The sequence below is a fragment of the Podarcis raffonei genome, chromosome 15 (assembly GCF_027172205.1).
Source record: "Podarcis raffonei isolate rPodRaf1 chromosome 15, rPodRaf1.pri, whole genome shotgun sequence".
NCBI classification, from domain to species: domain Eukaryota; kingdom Metazoa; phylum Chordata; class Lepidosauria; order Squamata; family Lacertidae; genus Podarcis; species Podarcis raffonei.
The window spans coordinates 31,475,840-31,499,514 of NC_070616.1; the positions used below are offsets into that span (position 1 = coordinate 31,475,840).

The 23,675-nt window shown below is 43.3% G+C and overlaps 1 protein-coding gene across 4 annotated transcripts in view; it reads right to left on the reverse strand.

The window, feature by feature from the left end:
* The window catches only part of DCPS (decapping enzyme, scavenger), a 66,431-nt gene that overhangs the window by 17,602 nt on the left and 25,154 nt on the right, over window positions 1-23,675 (reverse strand). For all 4 annotated transcript variants that reach the window (XM_053367303.1, XM_053367301.1, XM_053367302.1 and 1 more), the window contains exons 3-4: window positions 4,612-4,757; window positions 334-447 (exon numbers count right to left, since the gene is read on the reverse strand). In XM_053367303.1, the coding sequence (XP_053223278.1) occupies window positions 334-447; window positions 4,612-4,757 (260 nt within the window). The remainder of the gene's footprint in view (window positions 1-333; window positions 448-4,611; window positions 4,758-23,675) is intronic.

The following is a 23,675-nucleotide window of genomic DNA, read 5'->3' on the forward strand; positions in this document are numbered from 1 at the left end:
TATGAAGGACAAGCACACCCCACGAGTCCGTTTCTCATTGTTGAAATCCCCTCTACCTACTGTCCCCTGAAGCAGCCTATCTCAAAGGGATTATAAAAGCAAAGAGCTGTTCTGTCCTTTTGGTTAAAAGAACCAGATAACCTGTTTACAGGCTTCACATAGGCATCTGTTTGGCCACAGGATGCTGGACTAGATGGGCTTCTGGCCTGATCCTGCAAGGCTCTGCTTAGGTTTCCTAAAGGTAAAAATATCCATATTCTGGAATATTATCTTCCCCCCACAATTAAAGATAGCAGCTGTCCCTCCAAAGAATAAAGAAAAATCATAACTAACCTGCTTTTGATTCCACTTAAAATCTGGTATGAGAACAAACCCATGGGCAGGATCTGGGTTTTCGTAGATTATTCGATCAGCCTCAGCCTTCTTCTCCAGGATGTTGTATACCCACTAGGGGAAAAAGAAACACAGGGGGGGAAACCCAAGCATGATAAATTGTCAACATCAAATAATGCATCTCTCTATCCCAGGCTGTTTATATATTTATTTTATAGACGGATGGATGATAGATAATTTTGCTCTCTTGCTTGTGGAAACCTCATTACAAGTATAAAAACTGCATTTGGTTCAGGAAAGAGCCAAACGATTTCAAAGCTAATAAAATTTGAGGTTAATTATCCACAAAACAATCAAATGTCATGTGTCAGGACCCTGGTCGATAGCTAAGGGGAAGGGAATTACTCTCTTCATGTGCCATCATTGCCCTCTTGGACAGATGAATTAGTGGGGAGGATGTATTTGCCTTCCTCCAAAGGGTTATGCATCTGCCGTCTCTGAAAGCAGAACCCCCACACTGAATAGATTCTTAAGACAGCGTGTTTCCAAAGCACAATTGCAGCACTCCCGTGCAAGAGAGTTTGGAAAGGGATTATCCTTGAAACTGACTTTGCTGCAAGAGAACTGCTTAAGTACAGTGTGTGGGGAGGAATAGGAGATCGTTTGTGAAATAAAGCAGTAATGACCAGGGGCTTTGTGCCAGTCCTAACCCTGGGATCAAATTGAGGACTCTTGAGTCAGAAGGGGAATTGCAGGAGGCTGGTTTAAAGAGAGAGGATTCCAAGAAGGGAAAGGTGGGACTTTGGTCTGTCAACAACTAGCACCTGGTCCACAGACTAGGCAGGCATAAGGGTCACCTTGTCCCAGTCTTGCTTCCCACTATGGTGGCAGGTGCTACTGTATTTCCATTTAAATGGCTGTGATACGGAACCACCTTTGGAACAGCACTTTATGTAAAAATATTGTTCGATATACAGAAGACCCACGACTTACACACATTTAACTTGTGTGCATCCAGCTTTGTGCACCTGGCACAACAACAACAACAACATTTGAAAGGGGATGGGCATCTGGGGGAAAAACCTTTGGCAATCTCACCTGCCATTGCACCTAATGTGTTTTTCTATATACAATTTTGGCTTTAGATATTACCCCTGGAACGTAACTGCACCCCCCCCAATAAGTTGCAGGTCTAGTGTATTTACTCAATGCCTACTTTATAAAAGATCTCCGTGGGAAATATTTGCTGGGGTTTATTTGCAAGAAGAGCTCCGTTACACCTAGTGCTTTTTTTCTCTTTCTGCCTGATAATGAAAACTAAGATACTTTGCATGTTTCTTTACTTGCCCTCTTAGACAGGAAAGTAAGAGCTAATTTTGTAGCTCAACTCTAGATATATATATATTTTGCTTTCTGTTGTCATGGCTTATAGCTAAACAAATAAAAGCTATTGCTTACCTACCTGCATATTTAAAGGAAAGTAATCATTTCTGAACTTCATATCTGCATATAAATTAGGACAGGCAAATTTTACGCACATCTGTGCCCTCTTTCGCCCTGTTTTTTGGCAACGAACTACCGGCCACCCAAACTAAACTTGTAGTATGTGAACTGTTTTTGCATCTGCCCCCTAATGAGAAACACACATGGAGGCTGCTCCGTTCCTGGGACTTGAAACAGAAATGTGAGGAACAGGCCTTGAACGGGGGATGCACAGAGCCCAATGTCTGAGCAGCCTGATGTCACTTCCAGTGTCAGCACTCGCCCATCTCTCTGTGGGAGGCTGTTTCCTGCTGTGAATTAGCATCAGTAAACACTAAGAATTGCCACAAGTATAGTTGCAAAAAAATCCCAACAAAAATAATAAGGAAAACAATGTTTGAGAGCACATTTGGCGACTGTGAAACCAACTCCATTACAGACTTTTGCAGCAGTAAATAATTAGAAACATATCACAACAGTGACGCTGCATTTAGCCATGGGGAGCATGTAAGCGAGAGAGGGAAATATGTTTTTTTTTCCCCCTCTCCACATTTTCCTAGCAATAAAATACTTAAGTTTGTGTGCAAGAAAATGTAGCATCTCTATGAGAGAAGGCCGGAATGGGGGGGGGGGCATCTCGATCCTCTGAATTAAACAAGCAATAATTGCACATTTATTATTATAAAGATTTTTCTGCAAAGGACTTTAGAAGATACTTGCAGGGCTAGAATTACAAAGCGGTGGAAGATTGGGGAGGCAGCAGTAGCCAGCAAAAATCACAATGGAACAGGGGCTAGGAGTCTGGATGGATCAAAGAACCCTCATTATAATTAGCCTAAAATGTGACTTTCTTCATCAAAACTGTGTGCAAATAATAACTAATTAATTAATCATGCGCCAAAGTGGGGTGGCATTTCTGAAACAATTATACTCCCCCTGGCGCAATCAGCAAGCGCTTCTCCCATAAGAGCCACCTGCCTTATTCCTATAACACTCAAATGTTTGTGTCCTTTTAGTCTTTAAGGAGAAAGGGAAGAAAACTTATCAGAGAATGGAGGGGCTAACTGATCCTACCCACAACTTCCCCACAAATCCCTCACCCTGCCCTGGCCTGGAAAAAAACAACAACCCACAAATCTTTACAATCTAAGAAACTTGTTGCAGAAGGAACAACGAATGGAGAAATAAAATAAAAAGTGAATTCAGGTACCAGCTTATGTGACGTTAATCTGTTGTAACAAACGGGGATCTACAAAAACGTTGTTGCATGGTGGTTTTGTGCAGAGTTACAGCCAGCCAGCTACGCTCCCTTCCAGGATACTCCATTTCAGCCCCTATTCCCAAGGGCTTTCTGTTTCCCCTCCCTGTCAGCCAGCATTCTGTGGTCCTTGAACATGCTCACCTGACTGCGGTTGCACACACACACACACATCCTTGCACATGCTGATACCTCCCTCTTGGGTGCAGATGGCGACATCTTGGCTTTGCAAGACACACACTTGGAGGATGGGTTTATGAACAGGTGGAACAACCAACGAGAGACACAGTTCTGAGGCAGGAGGAGTGGGCCGCGCTTTCTCCCCTGCCCAGTAGCTGTCAGTGGTTCTGTGTTGACCTCGCTGCAGGTTATCAGGAGGAAGAGGTGGAGACAGCAATGAGGTGCAAATGCACAAGCAGAGCCAATCCAGTGCTCCTGATCTCTCCTCCTCCTTGCCCATCCCCTTCCCGATAAACCACAGTGATGTAAGTGATAGGAGGTCAAGGAAGTGCTGCCCCTCTGCCGACTGCTACCACTACAGACAAGTGGAATATTTGCTGTTGGTGTCCCTGTCTTTCTCGTTCTCCCTTCTTCCACCCCAGCTCAAGCCCCACCTCTCCCTAAAGTTCTTAGCTCTCAGCCAAATCAGAATGGATTGCATTGCTCATATTCAGCCCATGTTCATCTTCTCTTATCCCTCTCCTCTTCCTTCCCCCAAACACTCTCCCACTTATTGCAACTGTAAGCTCCTAAAGGCAGAGACCTGACTATTTAGCCATGTGTGAGCCAGTGTGGTGTAGTGTTCAGGGTGTTGGACTAGGACCTGGGAGACCAGAATTCTAATCCCCACTCACTGGGTGACCTTGGAGAAAAGGCAGGCTATAAAAAGCATAAACAAAATATTTTTATGGCACTAAAAAATAATGATAGACTTCGCGAAAAGTCACAATTATTGTGCACTAAATATCTACCCATGGTCTCTTGCTCAATGCAGAGGGCACAGAAGTCATATCCAAGTGGGAAAATATATCAGGAAACAAAACAAAACCTACTGTATACTGAATATTGCCAGAAGCCGGATGAAATTACATCCATTAGAAAAAGAAAAAAGCCAAACCAACTGCTAAATCTCGTTAAGTACTCATAATTATTCCTCTAAAAGCCTGAGTCACAAAAGCCTATCTGAAAAGCCTGAGTCAGACAAAGTCTGCTTGCTAAACTCAGTGAGATATCCCTAAAAACAGTTCATTAAAGTCTCACCCAAGTGATGTTTAGGTTTCTGCTTCTGAACAAGAGCTCTCCCCCATCCTGTCCCATCTTTTCTGAACTGAGGGGAGATTCATAAATAGCTTGTGGTAGAACTTCGTGTGTGTGTGTGTGAGTGTGTGTGTGAAAAGTGGGGGGTGTCAAAGTAGGAAAAATCCATGATTTCACTGGGTTTTCCCCAAGGTCTTGGGTGTACCCACTTTTTCATCTCCTTGGATCACAAACAAGGACTGTACTGAGAAAGATTTATAATGAGTGGTTGCGTTCCATACCTGAATACTGAAGCTCTGAGACTCGATAAAAGGCAGAGTAATTTTTTTGTAATCCTCCCCAGTCTCCTGGATAAGACACAGTTCCTGACGCAAATATTTCTGAAGATGTTTCTCCGTTGCTGGGTAAACCACAGTGGTTTTTATCTCTGAAATTGTAGAGACAAGATTGCTATCAAAGAAGAGTAGTCTACATTCTTCCTTCTGTGTTCTTGATCAATTTCTAGGAATTATCTGCATAGTGTCTTAAAAGGTAATGGTGTGGTCGCCACCTAATCCTGCTTCCCATCAGGCCACAAGCTCACAAGTCCTATCAAATGACTGAATACGCCATAAAGTTAAGCAATAAATTACAGGTGTAAAAACCACAAATTGGTTTTTGGATAGCATAGGAGGGCATAATGGGATGTGAAACCTGAAAGATGTCTTACCATTCAGTTCTGGTCAGTGGAAGGAAGTTCAGAGAGATCAGCCACAGCCAAATGATGCCCCAGGGAGCCATCACAGCAGGGGTGGCGAACCTCCAGCCCATAGGCCAAATTTGGCCCACAAGGTCTTCTCATCTGGCCACAAACCATGCCCACCTGCCCCACTCTTGGCACCATATGAGACATCAGATGTGGGGTAGGTAGAGGCACAGTTGGATCACTTGTGCTGTAAAAGGTAGGATTGGGCTCCCTGTGCACCAGCCGATACATGGGGAGTTGAATCCTGCACCATCGCTATCTTCTCCCCACCCCGTGAGCAAGCTTTTACAGAACACCCACCTGGCATCATATAATTGACAGGTGAGCGGCCCTGCTCTCCTGTCAAAGTTGACCTTTGGGGTGGGGAGAGGTAAAGATCTGGCCCACCTGGACAAAAAGGTTTCCTACCCCTGCTTTACAAAGTTTTTTTCTCAAGGAGATAGCAATCGCTTTTAAGTAATCAGTTTACTGAGCAGGTATTACAAGGGCACAGAAACAAGCACAAAGTGGTGTCAATTTCCAAAGTAACAACAGCACCATGGAGCCCCCAAAGCAGCACCTATCAAACTTTGCTTGCATACCTCTGCTACACCCATCAGATTTGAGCTCCCACCCTGAAAGATGAATCTGGCTCGCAATCCAGGAGCTGGAAAACGGACAACATTCTGTTATTACCTTGTCTGTTAAGAGGCTGGGCAGCATAATACATTACACCAGACTTCCCCACCCTGGTTTCCTCCAGATGTTTTGGACTGCAAGTCTCATCAGCCCCACCAGAACAGGGCAATGGAGCTTGTGGTCCAAGAACATCTGGAAGCCACCTGGTTGAGAAAGGCTGCTCTACACCATTGATCCTGTTAATCAAGGTATCCCTTCTGGGCTTGTTGGGTTTGGTGAGCACTGTTTTAGCCTGATTCCTGGATAGCATATCGCAGAAGGTGGAGCTGGGGCAGACCAGAGATTGTAATGGTAGCAAAAGGAAAAATCAACAATATGCATACCTAGGAACAAAGGCACATTCCAGCTATAGACCTGTTGGGAAACTTGCAAAAGATTTTCAAGAACTGGCTGCCCATGACAACTCAGCTGTGCTCATCACAAGGACTATGTGATATTCAAAGAAGAAAAAGGAAGGTTGCCTTCACCCTAGAAGCCAAAAAATATATATGCTAGTTTGCTAGAAAAGTTTGCATAGATGTTCCCAGCGAAAGATGGGTGGGAAGAATATTTGTTTGACTCTTATATTTCCAATGAGCAAAGCTGAAAAACAACAAATTATGGACATACTGGACAGGACCACTTCCAAGGGAGAGGCTCTCAGACATAAGATGGATAAAAAATGTATACAATCCAACCCTCAGAGAAAACAGTTGGTCCAAATAAAGCCCAACTCAAATCCCTAATGGCACAAGAGTACATAGAAATGGACACATCAAGCAGATGTCCAGCCTGGATTGGCAAAGGCTTCGCTTTTGTTTGTTTGTCCTGGACTTGATTCATGCGGTCATGTTCTTTTGGTGAAAATCCAACCCAGGTGCACTAGAAGCAAGCTGTCTGAAGTCACAGCAGCAGATTGGACATGTCCTCTTTTTACTCGTGGGGAGGGGGAGCAAACTATTGCCACATACATACTATAGGACAATTCAACTCAGCCCCATGGTGGTCCCCACAGCTGGGTTACTGTGAGAGCCCAGACGCGCGAAGCCAGTTCTCCCTTCAGGAAAGGAGATGCAGAATTTGCCATACTATTCAACACCTTCCAATTCATAACACTGTTAGAGGAGGTTTAGTAACATATTAAGATGCTCCACACAGCTTCAGTATGGAATCCTTTGTTTCCTCAATACAGAACTCTTTGTTACCTCTCAATATGTGAAACGTATCTTGCTTAACACTGAGATTCTTGATTGATGGATGACAGATGGGGTGCTTGTTTTTCGACCTCAGGTTCAGGGTTAAGTATGGAACAATATTAGATCTTGCTTGTTAATTACAAGCATTTATCCAATAAGCAAAAATCTGTTGATAACCTTTTAAACTTTCTGACAGCTCAGCAAGAAGGATGATGCAGATGGCAGGAAGGAAATGGTGAAAGAATTTTTTGGTAGAAATTTGTGAGAAGTCATGCCGAAGTTTCTAGGAAGACAGCTCAGCAGTGAGGAAAAGACTGGTGTCTCCCACATGGGCTGTGAGGCATCTGGCAAAACCCTGCTTTCTTTTGTCCATGCTGCAGATTTGTAAGGCTGGGTGGTTTTAACTGTGTCATTGATTAGGAAACCCGACTGGGCCTGGCTACCCAAGGCAGTTGCCAAGGTGGTCCTCATAATTACAATGGAAGCCTTAGCCATAAACTCACAGAACTGGTAAGTACCTTCAGGGATCATCTAATCCAGGGTTTCCCAAACTTGGGTCTCCAGCTGTTTTTGGACTACAATTCCCATCATCCCTGACCACTAGTTCTGCAAGCTAGGGATGATGGGAGCTGTAGTCCAAAAATAGCTGGAGGCCCAAGTTTGAGAAACCCTGATCTACCCAACCACCTGCTTGGGATCTTTTTTTCTTTTTGGTAAACTGCTTTGAATTGCTGTTATGGTTTTTCAATCAAGCAGTGTATAATTTTTTGATTACATGAATATACAAATAAAGCTTTAGTGCAGAAAGCAACTACAGCTTCCCTGACAAGAGGCCTGGCCAGTTTTTCTTTAAATACCTCCAGCGCCTGAAAGTCCACCTCTTCCTGAGCCAGTCTGCTCCACTGTCAAAACAGTTTGCACTGCTAGGAAAGTATCTCCTGATTTTTAGCTGAAATCTGCTTCCCTGCAGTTCCCACCTGTTGGTTCTAGTCCTGGCCTCTCAGCAAAAGAGAACAAATCTTCTCCATCTTTTGCATGACACCCCTTCAGATACCTGAATGCTGGTATTATGCCTCCCTCTCAATTTCATCTCTCCCACCCCCAACCCTGTGCCCATGGTGCCAAGTGACCCAACTCCAAATGAAATAATTGGTTACAGTATGATCCCAATTCCTTTCCTTCATTCCTCTGAACTTAAACCGGGCTGCAAAGGAAGACTCAGTTGCAGGAATCAGCTGTGCTTGGCAGTTCCTAAGTTGGTCTGCCTTGCTTGCCAAGAAACAATCTGGGGAGCATTTTAAGGCTCCTGTTTATTTCCTCATAGCAGCACCTTTACACTTGACCTCACGTAAGACATCAAGTATAGATGGGCACAGTGGAAATGGCTTTGTAGACCAAATCAGAATTCCTATGGAGAGTCCCCATTGCTGTTCTAAACAACTCAACTTTTTTATCCTTTCCTGATAAGGACTTGTCTTCCAGAGCTCTCATCACCCTGGTCACCCTCCTCTGGACACAATTCAACAATATTTTCCTTAAAATGTGGCATCCAAAACTGGACCCAGGACTGCAGACATGGGTAGAGTACATGCTGAGTAGAGCAGTACTATTACTATGAGACTGAGAGCTAGTGCAGTGAAATGGTTCGGGTGTCGGACTAGGACTTGGGACACCAGGATTCAAATCCCCACTCACCAATGAAGTTCACTGGGTGACCTTGGGCCAGTCGCTGTCTCTCTGTCTAACCTGCCTCACAGGGTTGTTGTGGGGGTTAAATGAGGAAGGGGAAAACCATGAACACCACCTTGAGCTCTTGGAGAAAATGGTGGGATAAAAATGCAATACATACTGTACATACCTACATACTTCTTATGATATGGACACTATTCTCCTGTTAATGCAGCCTAAGACTGCTTTAGCCTTTTTAAGCCGGAAAATGGATGCAATACCTTCAGAAATGTAGCATGTTAAAAAAAAAAAGTCAATTCTTTCCTTTCCGGTATCACAGTTTCTTGCAATCCTTCCTCTTTGTCCCATTTCTGCTTTCCATCTCTGCACATGTTCCTTCATTGTGCAGAACCAGCTGCCAACGCTTTTGACCAGAGTCACTTGGGTGACTATTCTTACACATCCGATTCCGTTTGCTACACTAATAAACCGCAAAGAATGTGCCTTTTTGCATACACTGGAATGCTCATTCAGCTGCTGCTCGCAGGTCATGATAGCACTGGGAACATGGAAGCCCCATAACTGTTTCCATTTCAATGCAGAAATGCATTCATTTCATCTCTAGCTCTCAGTTAACCTGCAGACCAAGCTTGTTGCTAATGAACGTATTTCTGAGTATCCCTGAGGATTGCTAGAGCAAAAAAATGAACTATCATGACTGGAGGCTGCTTGCTACCAGTCCAGACACTGAAAATCCCCCGTAGGAAACTGGCAGGCTCTACTGGCAAAAAGAGAGGGTCAGGGCAAATGTCAGCACCCTTCATCATAGCTGCTGCTAATTAGCTAGGCTGAAATAGAAGGGGGAGCAAACCCCTGGGTGAGTGACCCTCCCAATTTCCCAAAATTGCAAAACAGCAAATGTGCCAGAGGAGCCTGAAAGTGTTTGCTACAGTCTGCAAAATAATCTGGACATTTCAGGGCCCAGGAAGTGCAGATGAGTGCTTTTTTCTCTTTGGTTCATCCCATTTATTCTGGTGTGGGGCTTGATATTTATTTATTTATTTTGTAATATTAATGAATGTTTTGTTTATATGTTATGTATTGTGCCCTGCCCAAGTATTTGCAAAGATGAATGGTGGGTCAGAAACATTTTAAATTGAAAAAAATAAATAAATTTATATTCACCTTTCTTCTACAGAAACCAGAGCAGCACACCTGATAATGCCAGGCGGTCTCCTGTACTACCTCTGTTCAGACAGAGACTTGCTGAGGTTAAGCAAAGTGGCTGTATAATTCTAAGCCAATTTGGAATGTGTCTTGGCAACAAAGGAAGGGAAGGGAAGAACAGAGCAATGCAGTGGGAAATGCTAAAGCAGGAGAAATTCACTTGAGGGATGGGGAAGGGCCATAGCTCTGCGATACAGCATCTGTTTTATATGCAGAATGTGCCAGGTTCAATCCACAACATCTTCATACAGGACTAGGAGGAACTGCTGTCTGAAACCCTGGAGGGAGGCTGCCTGTCAGTGTATGCAGTCCTGAGCTAGATGGACAAATGCTTTGACTCCGAATAAGATGTCTTCCCATTTTCTTCCTATGGATTGTGTGGAAAGAGAGAGCTGTCCTGCTCACCTAATATGCCAACAGAGCCCTCCAAGTTTAAGTCTTTAACAGATACTTGCTACCCATTTTCAAACTTTGCCTTCCATCAATGAAGACTAGCATCTTGAGCCTACATGAAGAAAAGCTGAGGTGCCTAGGAGTCCTCATACACCTCCCCTCTCATACTGTGATATCTAATTACTTGTTAATGGCATGGGATTTAGCACCCTGCCTTTGCCACTCTCATTTGCTCCAACCTCTGCACCATAAGAAACATGCAGCATGATTTAATAGATGCCAAGAGGTTGTTTTGTGCTTAATGAAACACAGCTAATATTCTCAGTTTATGAAACCATCAAACTCACTCAAGTCAACCCTGGATAAATCACAAGGCATTTTAATTTCCACAGCTACACACCGTCGGGTTCAGATTAAAACGGAAGCCATGGAAAGCACACTCAAGACACAGATTAAGCTAATAGCAAAACCAAAACAAATAGCCCCATATCAAAACAGTGCAGAGAAGCCACACCAAGCAATCTCTTGCCTATGAGCAAAAACGCTACCGCTAATACCATTAGTGTTAGAAGTAGAGAAAGGATTGCAATTGGAAAAAGTCAACAGGATCCTAGGGAGACGCAGAGCACAGCATGAACTTATAGAATGCAGTATTGTAAGATGTGGTGATTGTCCACTGGCTTAGATGACTTTCAAAGGGAATAAGACAAACTCATGGAGGAAGAGAAGTCTTTTAATGGCCATTAATCATGATGGCTAGATAGACCCTGCCAGTGGCAGTGGTGGCACAACAGAAGGGAAGGGCTGTCGCTTTTGTGCTCTATGGGTTTCATGGAGGTCTCTGGTTCACCGTGAGAAACTGGATGCTGGAAAAGATGGGTCCTTGGTACGATTTAGAACTCTGTTTCTTATACCAGAACAGAACTTCTCCTTGCTTTTGCCAAGAAAGTAACCAGGGAGTGATTGTAAAGAAATAACAAAAGTTCCTGGTCCAAAAGGGGAACGTCAGTGATGGATGTGAATTAGACCTTTCCCCAATATTCCACCCTTGCCAGTTAAGGCTCACTTGCAAAGCTGCCCTCCAAGAAAACTCCTGATAGCAGATTGGAGCTCCACCTGATGGAAAGGCAAGTGAATGGAATTTCTGTCTCTTTGCCATCCATTATCTCTGTGCTGTTACACGTATGCTCAAATGCATGTAAAAGTTATAAGCCGATTGTCTGCCTCTGAATCTAGGTTCCCACGCTTATAAGCAGCTTATCAGCTCTTGTATCTAAAGGCTTGGTTGTACTTCAGGCATAATTTATCACCCAGACAGATAATAATCGGCAGAGTATTTGGAAACTGTTCACCTGTACCAGCACAAAAGCCATTAATCCTTTGGAATCAAGTTCCAAGCTTAGGCAGTGTGCTTTAGGTTCAGTTCTCAAAGACTTCAGCTGAAGAATCATCCAGAAGAGGGAAGAGATACTAGCCAAGATCACAAATCCTCCTGCCAGTGAACCCTTTGTCTCGCTCCTTCTTTATTTCCCATTGTTTACGAAGTTGCAAATCCCTTCAGAAATAACTAGAAAATGGAGTGCTGGGGGAAGAGTACTGTGCCACAAGAAATAAAACAATACACAAAGAGAGAGGAGGCTGCCTGGTGTGTTTCTGCTTGAGTTAGTGTTTGCTGGCCTTGCTCTTTCCAGCTAAGTTGTATCCAACTAGATTCACTGGAATTAATGGAACCAACTTAGTTATGTCCATTATTTTCAGTGGGTCTACTCTTAGTAGGATTAACATTGCTAGGGGTGGGTTATCCTGCTGGCTTCTCAGTGCTGGGCATGACGGGATCACTCAATCGGTCTGATGCACCACAACTGTACAATCACAAGGGAGGCTGTCTTCGGCATCTCTGCACGAGTCACTGCTATAGCCTGGCCTCCTTCTAGCCAGTCTTAGCTGTGGGCAAGCTATTTTGTTGGGCTCCCACATTGGGTCTGATTAAAGCACTCAATCACTCCATTCAGGAGCAATGTTCAGAACGGTGACTCATGCAGAAAAAGAGCAAGTGGGCTCTTGCAGTAGGAAAGATTATTATTACTTTTACATTCACAAAAAATAAACCTTTAAGCTCTAAGACTCAATCAAATCCAATGTGCTATTTTATTTAAATCCCTAACTCAAATTCTCTCTCTCAAACACACTATTATTAGTTTCGGGGAGGGGGGGGCACAACTAGTAGGAAGGAACATGGGAGTCAACCTAATTAGGCCAGTCCTCGTTGCCCAGTATTGTCTACTTTTACTCTTCAGAGTTCTGGCAGGAGATGCCAAGGACTGACATTTGGACCCTGATGATAAGAAGTCCCAGGCTCATATGCTCACCGCTTGCTGGGGCAGCTGCAAGGAGGAGTTTAGCAGCTTCCACTTCTCGCTTCAATTAACCACAGTTTAGAATTATGTCGACATCCTAAACTGTGGCTGATCTAAACTATGGCTTGTTGAAACAAAGAAGCTTCCACCTTGAAGTTAGCTTGTTTCTCCCAAAGAGAAATAGTTAAGATTAACCAGTTTGTTGGGTTCAAACAACACAGCTAGGTGTGACGAATAAAAAAATGGAAGCAAAAGCTTCCGATTTTTCTCCTTGCAGCCATGCCAAATGAGACATTTTTAAAGCTTCTTTGGTTAAAAGCGCAGTTAACCAGGATTCTGAAGGATGCATCCATACGGTGTGATTATCAGATGCATGTTGCTCTCCTCATATCCACTTTTGGTAAGTGCATCAAAGAGAAAAATCAAGGTCATTTAAAGGACCACTCCAAGATTAATGTAGGTACAGGAAAGTCTCGGGAACCACAGCTGCAGCAATTGGATGAATGCTCCCAGAACATGTGGAGAGTGTTTGTAGCGAGTTTACAGTAGGCAATGTAAAAAATCAAGGCCCGTTTAACTTTAGATTAAAATTCTTGGCAAGTACTTTTGCTGGAAAGGGGATGTAGGCTTTTACCTCCTGAGTCTGATTGTTCTGACTTCAGGAAGTGTAAACCAACTAAAGCATTCAACCAATAAAGAAATAACAAGAGGGGTGAGGTAAAAAAGCTTGTTGAGCTCTTCTAAGCTGGAGATGATCCACAGATGACTGTGGCTCCAAAGGAGCTATTACTAGCTGCAGGGGAAATGCCATAAAATTGAAACACGGTACATGGAAAATATACATAAATACAATAAGCTATCCGGTTCATTTTTTAAACAAAAGTAGTGGATGTTTTCATTCATTCTGAAAAAATGAGATTTCAAACAAAATCCACTTGCACACCTTATAGCAACTCGCAAGTGTCCTCTTCTTAATCATTGAACAGAGAGCAAATTTTGTGTGTTAATTCCTCCTGCCATCAACTTGGCAGCAACCCTTTCCTCAAGCTATAGCAGAGGAAGGGAAGGGAAGCAAGACCACCATCAGGACCACTGAGAGACAACATTTGACTTCCCCACGTCTTGATTTTTTCTGTCCCAGCTGGTCATGATAAGAACTCTGCTTTCCCCCCTCTTCTCTCCCATTCAGGGCCTGCTCAATACAATTTGCTGCCTGAAGCGAAGGACAAGATGGCGCCCTCTCCCAAGACACATACAGAAGCCAACAGGACGAGTAGTTGAATTATACTCCAATATTGATGAAAGGACTTTATCTTCCACTGCACATTGTATCTTCCATTTTCACTAGCACAGGAGGTAGAGTGCTACATAGAACTCATAGCTCTGGCCACCGCCTGCACCACAACATTTGCCACCTGAGGCAGCTGCTTCACTTTGCCTCATTGTAGGGACGGCCCTGCTCCCAAACCCTTTTCCTTTTATGTCATGTATTTGTGACTGTAAGCATGAGGTCACGGACCATCTTATTACTGTTCTTGGTCAGGTGCTCTGGGAGCCCTTTTAATCTGTCAAATGAAAATTAACAATTCCTGCTAAAAACAGGGTAGCTGTCTTGCAACATGAAGATGGGGAACGCAGACTTTTTCATTTTCCATTGGAGATGGCATGTTTTCTCCCTCGATAGCCCCTTCATCTGATCCTCCCTTCCTCATCCACTCTGAAGCACATTCCCTTTGTGCAACAGTTGAGGGTTGGGGAATAAACGACTGCAATGAGAAGCTCTTCATCCCCCTCTTTTAACTGGACTATAAATGTCTACATGTAGCATCCAGGTTGCAAGATGCTGCAGTTGCACATCTGATCCAAAAAGGAGGGCCTTGCAGGGAGACCTATGCACTCACCGGAGTCGTTTTGTTCAAGGGTCGCAATGGCCCTATGCATGATTTAATGAAGCTCCTTTGAGGAAAGATATATAGCAAGCAACCCAGGTGCACATGATTTTGATTTCTCTTAAAACACTCATGTTATTCCCCTGCCTGCCTGCCCCAAATCACACTTGATATTGTGTCTTTACCCCAATGAATCTGTTCATTCACATTTCTTTATTCCTAGAGCTCAAGTGACATCAGTAAGAGATAGCTCCATTCTGGAACTGGCAGATCCTCCTTTCATATACTGGGGAATTCTCACTTACGTGGGGGTTCTGTTCTGGGTCGCCATGCGCATCCGTGGGACATGTGCAAGTCCCTTTCACCCTGTTTCCCACCCCATGTCCTGCGGGCTACCCCTGAATTAAAATATGGAGACTATATTAACTACTAGCAGATCCAAACGGCAACAGAGACAGTAAGTTCTACCCACCCAAGATGCCAGCATGTATTTATAGGTGTCAACAATACTCTTGTTTCTGCTGCTGTCTCCCCAAGTTAAGTTCACACCAGAAGGTGGGACACTGCTACAAAATCCCTTTCCCTGGAGCTTACTGCTCCCACTAGGGAGCACCAACAGCCATTCCTCCCCCTGTACTTCCTGTCTCTGAGAAGTTTCCCCTTTCTTGTCTCCTTGGACAATATAGCCAGGATTGGGGAATAGCTTGCAAGTACAGTACAAAATGGAAACAATTTCGAGGGGTTTCTATGTGGTAATCAGATGTAATGCATATGTATAATGATGTGCTAACCTAAATAGCAATTTGTTTCAAAACCAGAATTTCGTGGGGGAGGTTTCCCTCTCAGCCCAGAGTCAGACAGCCTGGCAGGGTTGAGCTTTTTCATTCCGTGCCAGAACTCTGGCTTGATGGAATTCACAGCAAAAATCCTGCTAACGCAAAATGCAGAAAAAGCCACAGAGGCAGTCTGGTCCAGTTCCCACCATCCACGTGTTCGAGGAACAGTCTCCCGGCGTCGGTGAAGAATTCTTTTGGAGGAAATCGGAATGAATGAAAAGCAAAGCCAGGCTCCCACTCGCCGCAAAGTAGCTATAACAGAACATGCAGAGACAAGGAGCATTAGGGAGCAGGGTGGTGGCAGAGAGCCCTTGCTGTCATGGTGCAGACTAGGGGGGTGGGAACAGACATTCCTGTAGATGGGACAACTGGAGCTCTTGCCTTGAAGGGAGGGAGGAAGAAGAGGAGAAGGCATGGAGAGCAACTGAAATCTCAGCAGAACTAAGCTACACGAGGTCGCTCAGTCCTGGTCTACACTGGTGTTCTTCAATCTTGGGTCCCCAGGTGACTACAATTCCCATCATCACTGACCACTGGGGTATGCTGTCTGGGAATGATGGAGTTGTAGCCCAATAACACCTAGGCAAAACAGTGGATTACTCCAGTAGTCTTCACCTTTTCCAGACCCTGGGACCACCTTGAATCCTGACATGCAAATAGGGACCCACTTCTCATTTTTTTTACCATTTATTTGTATGGTGGTAGTGTTGCTGTCACCATAGATCAGGCTGTAACTCAGTAGTGGGTCCTGTCCCACAAGCTGAAGACCAAAGGTCCACACAACAGAACAGGGATCAGGTGAAAGGTGGTGGTTGTGTTCGTTATTTCTAATGCTCCCCTATGTACAAAAATACCTGCAAAGAGACACCCCCCCGCAATATTTATATTCCAAGCTTTCCCTCAACAATCTACAAAACAATTTAACAATTTAACAAAAAGCAGCCAATGGCATTCCCCCACAAAACACAAAAGACGGACAAACAAAAGAACAATAGCACCACAGCAATAAAAACAACAGAGCTGAACAAGGGCAGAGTGGCTGGGGAAACTCAGCCAGATGGGCGGGGTATAAATAATAAATTATTATTATTATTATTATTATTATTATTATTATTATGAATGCAAAGAAAAGTGGGGTGGTTCATAATGGAGATAGCTGTCCTTATGATATCCTTCAGGGCCAGAGCTTTAAAGATCACAAGCAATCTTCCCATGATTTGAGGTGCTCCACATATTCCCCCCGTTTCCAAAAACCACTTCTGGAGAGGAACCTCGGTAAGCCTTAGGTGGATCTCTTGACAAGATGTCTAGCCGGACTTAGGACAGGGATGGGGAACCTTTTCCACCACCCCAAGAGCCACATTCCCTCCTGGGGGCCACGTGCAAGTGATGGGAAGGACCAGAGGCAAAAGTGGGTAGAGAAACTGATGAGGCTCTGACATCTGAACACTAGGCTACATGCCAGCCATGCAAAACCCAGAGATTCTGGCACACACAGGTATCTCCATTCAGGCATGCAAGAGGCGTTATCACACTTCAATAACACATTTCAGCCATGCAAAAATGCTTGAGGAAGGCATGGAACAGGGCTGGTGATGGATGTGGCTTAGGGAGAGTCCTGAGGGCCAGGTAGAGAGGGCTGGAGGGCCGCATTCGCCCCTAAGGCCCAAGGATCCCCACCCTGGCTGAAGGCTCCTCTTTTCGCAACATTACCAGGTCTGCCCAATTGTTCCTACAGATGACACAGCCTTCTTCTTCTTCTTCTTCTTATTATTATTATTATTATTATTTATTACCAAAGCAAACTTGGGCAGTAGGCAAATCATAATTATTTAGAAAGCCGAAAGTGGACTTGTTGAGGCAGATGCAGAGGACTACAGTGTGTGCATCTCATACTACAGCCAGCTATCAACCCACTGTCATCTCTGTTGATATGGATTTTAGGGGGGGGGGAATCCCATACAAATTAGAGCAATGGACATAGAAGGGTTTTTTTCCTGTTTTGGACTTCAACTCCCACCATCCTCTACCACTGGCCATCCTGCTGGGGATCCTAGGAGCTGTAGGCCAAAGCAGGCACTGCGTTGTTTCCCCCAGCCTTAGAGTAACCTAATTTCGCATGTTTATTTTGCTTGTATTTACTAAACAAAGCTAAAAGCCTTGGAACTGCCAGGCTTCCCATTATGTGCTTGCAATTGGCGCGTGTTCATTGTTGCTAATGAACTTACGAAACGGAAAACATTCCACCACAGTGTATAACGTTCACCCCCCTCCATTCCCATTTTATCTTCACAAAAGCCCTGAGAGGCAGGTTGGGCTGAGAGATATGAAAATGGCCCAAGGTCACCCAGTCAGCTTCATGGCTGAGTGGGGATTCGATCCTTTTCTTTCCAGTCATAGCCCGACACAGAAAATCCATTATCTTACATATTAGCAGTACTAACTAACATGAAATTTGGCCCCAACTTCCTACAAATCCTCAAACAAATATACTCCCAAGCCTCAGCAAGATGCAGAACTAATAATATGGATTCTAATACTATAGCTATCCAAAGAGGCACGAAACAAGGATGCCCACTGTCTCCCTTCTTATTTATCCTGGCTCTGGAACCCTTAGCAATCCGCATCCGAGCAGCCACAGACATCAAGGGAGTGGAAATAAAAGGCAGAACCTATAAATTAGGGCTCTTTGCAGATGACCTAATGGTCACAACACCAGACCCCATAAGCACAGCAACCTCCCTAATCAGAGAACTCAACACATTTGCAATGGTGTCGGGCCTACAGGTAAATTTCACAAAGTCAGAAGCTATGTGCTTCAACACCCCTCCTCACACCCAAAAAGAACTCACGAAGGTCACCAAAATAAAACTTTGCCACACCAAGTTCAGATACCTAGGGGTACAAATAACCAGAAACCTCAATAAATTGCACCTCCACAACTACAAGCCCCTGTGGCGACAAATTAACAAAGACCTAAAGAGATGGAATAACATGAATTTCACTCTCTCAGACAAAATAGCCATGATCAAAATGATCACACTCCCAAAACTAACCTACCTATTCCAAACCCTCCCAATCTGGATCCCCCCAACCCAACTCCGCAGTTGGCAGAGAAAACTACACTCTTTTATCTTCTCACATAAAAAACCAAGAATAAGCCCCAAATGCCTGCACCTCCCCACCTCAGAAGGAGGATGGGGAATCCCCAACATAGAAGCATATTACATTGCCAACCAAATACGACATATAATCCCATATATACTCAAAGATGAGACAAAACAATGGGTACACCTAGAAAGGGACACAATTGAAAATACCTGCACCACAGCATACCCACTCCTCCCAAACAAACTAAAGAAAATTCCCACAACACTCAACAGGTACACACAGACCATGCTCAAAGCATGGAAAACACAAATAGGCAAACTATCCCCAACCCCATCCCCACTAATCCCCCTGGCGTACCACCCATTATTCCACTATGCAGCACAAAACCTCCAGATAAAAACCTGGCGAACCAAAGGCTTATATCGCCTAACAGACTTTTATAAAAATAACAAACCTTTGTCAACACGAGAAATACAAGACAAACTAGAAGACACCCAAATGCCCTGGTTAACACAGCACCAACTACATGCCCTCTTAAACAACCCAACAGTAAAATTAGCAGCAACTAGGCCCCTGACAACCTTCGAAAACCTCCTCCTAACAACAAAGGGAAACAGTAAAGGGACGGTATCCGCAATATACAAAATACTACTCCAAAATCCCACAAACCCCCCAGACGCAATCAAAAAACAATGGGAGAATGACATAGGCTATGAGATTAACCCCACGCAATGGACCAGAATGTGGTCTAAACCTCCCTTTAAATCCATATCAACGAAAAGAAAAGAACTCACACTGAAACTCACCTACAGGTGGTACCTAACACCAAGGAAACTAGCGCTAATACGCCCAGGAACCTCACCAAAATGCTGGAGAGGGTGCACCTCCACAGGCACATACCTCCACATGTGGTGGGAGTGTCCCAAAATCCAACTAATCTGGGCAACAGCCATACGAGAAATATGTAAAATAACTAAACAAGTATTAGATATCACCCCAGAATTGGCCCTACTAAACATCTTCCAAGACAACAACGCCCATTTACACCACAAAGAACTCATAACCCACCTACTTTCAGCAGCCAGAAACACCATAACCAGACACTGGAGTAAGCATGGACCAATGGTACCAAATAGTATGGGAAACAGCCCTACTGGAAAAATTAACTAATAAACTGAAACTGACACGGGGACAAACAGAAGAAGACACCTTCACCCCGGTATGGCTCCCCTTTATCACATACACAGCCCAACAAGACAATGACAATAATCCACCAACAGCATACAAATCAATATGGCTAACCTGATCCAAAACACCCACCCACCCCACTCACACACGAAAACAAAGATCACCACAGCCAATCACAAACAAACAATCACACCCTAGGCCAACCCCAAACTCTCTCACCATCAAAGGAACACAAGTGAACAACACAAACAACGCTGACACCAAACTCTACATACATTAAGCATAATAGAAACACCACCACCTGACCCCACCCCCATCCATCTTCCCTCCCTCCACCCCCTTTCTTTTTCCTTTTTTTTCCTTCTCCCCCTAATGCCTCAACAAATGAAACGGATTTGTAAAAATGTTACATGGGGGGGAAAAATATGAGGCATTACACTTCTATAAAACAAGAAAATCCTAAATAAAATATTAAAAAAGAAAAGAAAAAGAAAATCCATTATCTGTCTTACCACTTTTGTCTCTAGCCATGGAGGCAAAGAATAAGGGGTTGTGTCTGAACAGAAAGCAAAATTAATTGTAAATAATGTGGTAACAGAAGAGTTTAAGATTGAAAAAGGGACACGACAGGGGTGCCCTATCTCCCCATTACTTTTTATATCGGTCCTGGAGGTTTTGCTTAATATGATCAGGAGGGATCAGTTGGTTAAAGGGATTCAGGTCGGAGCTAAACAATACAAACTGAGAGCATTTGCAGATGACCTAGTACTTACATTGCAAGAGCCAGAAGCTAGCACGAAAAGAGTTTTGGAAATAATTCAAGAGTTTGGTCAATTGGCAGGATTTAAATTGAATAAGTTAAAGACTAAGGTATTGGAGAAAAATTTAACACAGATTGAAAAAGAAAGGTTTCAGAATGAGACGGGGTTGACTGTGGTTAAAAAAGTGAAATATCTGGGTGTGAACATGACAGCTAAAAATGTGAATTTATTTAAAGATAATTATGAAAAAACTTGGACAGAAGTGAAAAAAGATCTGGAGATTTGGTCAAATCTGAAGCTTTCCTTGTTAGGTCGAATTGCAGTTATAAAAATGAATGTATTGCCAAGAATGTTGTTTCTGTTTCAAGCATTACAAATTATGGACAAAATGGATTGTTTCAAGAAGTGGCAGAAAGATATATCTAAATTTGTCTGGCAGGGCAAGAAGCCCAGAATAAAATTCAAGATATTAACGGATTCAAAGGAAAGAGGGGGGTTTGCCCTGCCAGACTTTAAATTGTACTATGAAGCGGCAGCTTTCTGCTGGCTAAAAGAATGGCTGCTTCTTGAAAACACAGACATTTTGGATTTGGAAGGATTTAACAATATTTTTGGGTGGCATGCATATTTGTGGTATGACAAGGTTAAAGCGCATAAAAGTTTCAAAAATCATATTGTCAGAAAAGCACTATTAAATGTCTGGGTCAGATATAAGGACTTGCTGGAAAATAAGACTCCAAGATGGCTATCACCAATGGAAGCTAAGGCAGTCAAAAAGCTAAATATGGAGTCGAAATGGCCAAGATATTGGGAAATCTTGGAAAAGGAAGGGGACAAATTGAGATTGCAGAGTTTTGAAAAACTAAAAGGGAAGGTGAGAGATTGGTTACATTATCATCAAATAAATGAAGTGTTTAAATTAGACAGTAAAATAGGCTTCCAGGTGGAAAAATCAAAATTAGAGACTGAACTGTTAGAATCCAGTAGTAAGAATTTGTCAAAAATGTATGATCTGCTGCTGAAATGGAATACACAAGATGAAATGGTAAAATCAAGTATGATTAAATGGGCTCAGGACATTGGTCATAACATTATGTTCGCTGATTGGGAAAAGTTGTGGACCACCGGGTTGAAGTTTACGGCGTGTAACGCCTTAAGAGAAAATATAATGAAAATGATTTATAGGTGGTACATAACCCCAGTCAAGCTTGCAAAGATCTACCATTTGCCTGATAATAAATGTTGGAAATGTAAAGAAAAGGAAGGTACATTTTTTCACCTCTGGTGGACGTGCCCGAAGATTAAGGCATTCTGGGAAATGATTTATAATGAACTGAAAAAGGTATTTAAATATACTTTCCCCAAGAAACCAGAGGCCTTTCTCTTGGGTATTGTCGGCCAGGGGGTGTTAAAGACAGATACAATTTTTTTTATGTATGCTACAACAGCAGCTAGAATACTTATTGCAAAGTACTGGAAGACACAGTGTGATCTACCCACACTGGAAGAATGGCAGATGAAGGTGATGGACTACATGGGTTCGGCAGAAATGACGAGCAGAATCCGAGACCAGGGAAGAGAAGCGGCGGAAGAGGAATGGAAGAAGTTTAAGGATTACTTAAAGAAATACTATAAAATTAATGACAGTTAGAATGATGTTGGGCTTAAAATAAATGGTTACTATTAGTAATGGTTAAGACAGAGAGAATAAGGATGATTAACATAAATTTATAATAAAATAAGGGAAGATTCGCTGAATAATTGTAAGAACTTGGAATACAGAAACGGGAAGCAAGAGGAAGTCGAGGAAGTAAGGTTTAAGAAATTAGGACATGAAATGGTACTTGTTTTTTGTTCTGTTAATGTTTGGTGTTTGTTTTTGTATGTTTTGTTTGTGTTAATATAAAAATTGTTTAATAAAAAATATTATAAAAAAAAAAAAAGAATAAGGGGTTGTGGCCACCTACTCCGAGTAGACCCATTAGTCATGTCCATTAACTTCAATGTGTCTCCTCTGAATAGGACTAGCATTGGCTGCAGCCCACAATTAAAAAGCACCTAGGAGAAAAACCTTTCATGGGCCACCAAAGTCGTGTCTCTGGCAAATCTGTTTCTATGATTCACTCTCTCAAATGATTCTATGCCCTCAATGGAAAAGGGAAAATTGGCACTATGAGGCTTGCCATTTTGGGACATCTCACATCAGTGGAGGTTGCCATTTGATGCATATATTTAGACCACCAGGGAGTAAAGTGGAGCAAGAATAGCCCATAGCCACGCAACAGCATCTCACACAGCAAAAGACGGGACAGACTGGTTTTCTCTGATTATGGCTTTTCTAAGACTATGGCTTTTCATCCTCAACTGCAAAAACAACCTAAGACCACTAATTAGCAGACATGACTCAAGCAAAAGGTGGCAGTCGGCTGGGGAGTGATGTTTTCAAACAAAAGCCCATGTTCAGACAGGCACTTCACTTACAGACCTCACGGCTGGCCAAACCTAACCACATCAGCGGGTCAGAGAGCTTTAAAAAAAAGAAAATCACATTTGGCAACCAATGTGCCCCTCTGGTTTCAGACAGAACATAGGTAGACAAGTCTAAAAAGCCTGGGACACAAATGTTCACAGCCCTCTAGTAGCTATGGTGGCTCATTTACCAGAAGTAAAGTGTTTAGCGATAACTCTGGACGTGTTGGGTTCTGACCAAACTAAGTCTCCTGATGTATATTGTGATCTTGGAGGCTTAGTTTGGTCAGAATCGAGTATACACTTCTAGCTAGAGTGTAAATACATTACAGTCGTACCTTGTTTGCCAAACGCCTTGGAACTCATACGTTTCGGCTCCCAAACTATCGAAAACCAGTTTTCAAACATTTTTCGGAAGCCAAACATCTGACGTGGCTTCCATTTGAGCACAGGAAGCTCCTGCAGCCAATCGGAAGCCGTGCCTTGGTTTTCGAATGGTTTCGGGAATTGAACGGACTTCCTGAACGGATTAAGTTCAAGAACCAAGGTATGACTGTACAGCTTTGGGATCCAGTTCTCCACAACCACATTGGGAATGCTCTGTGCAGTTTTGGGAACCACGTCTCCAAAAAGGAGATCACAGAGCTGGATGGGAAAGGCAGATGAAAGGGCAACTAAAGCTACAAACCTGCTGCCCTCCAGCTATTTTGGAATACAATTCCCATCAGACCCAGCCAGATTGAGCGTGCTGATGGGAGCTGATGGGCCAAAAAAATCTGGAGGGCACCAGACGCAAGAAGGTTGTTATTCACATTTAAGCTGAGAAAAAGTTCCAGAAAATGCAGTGG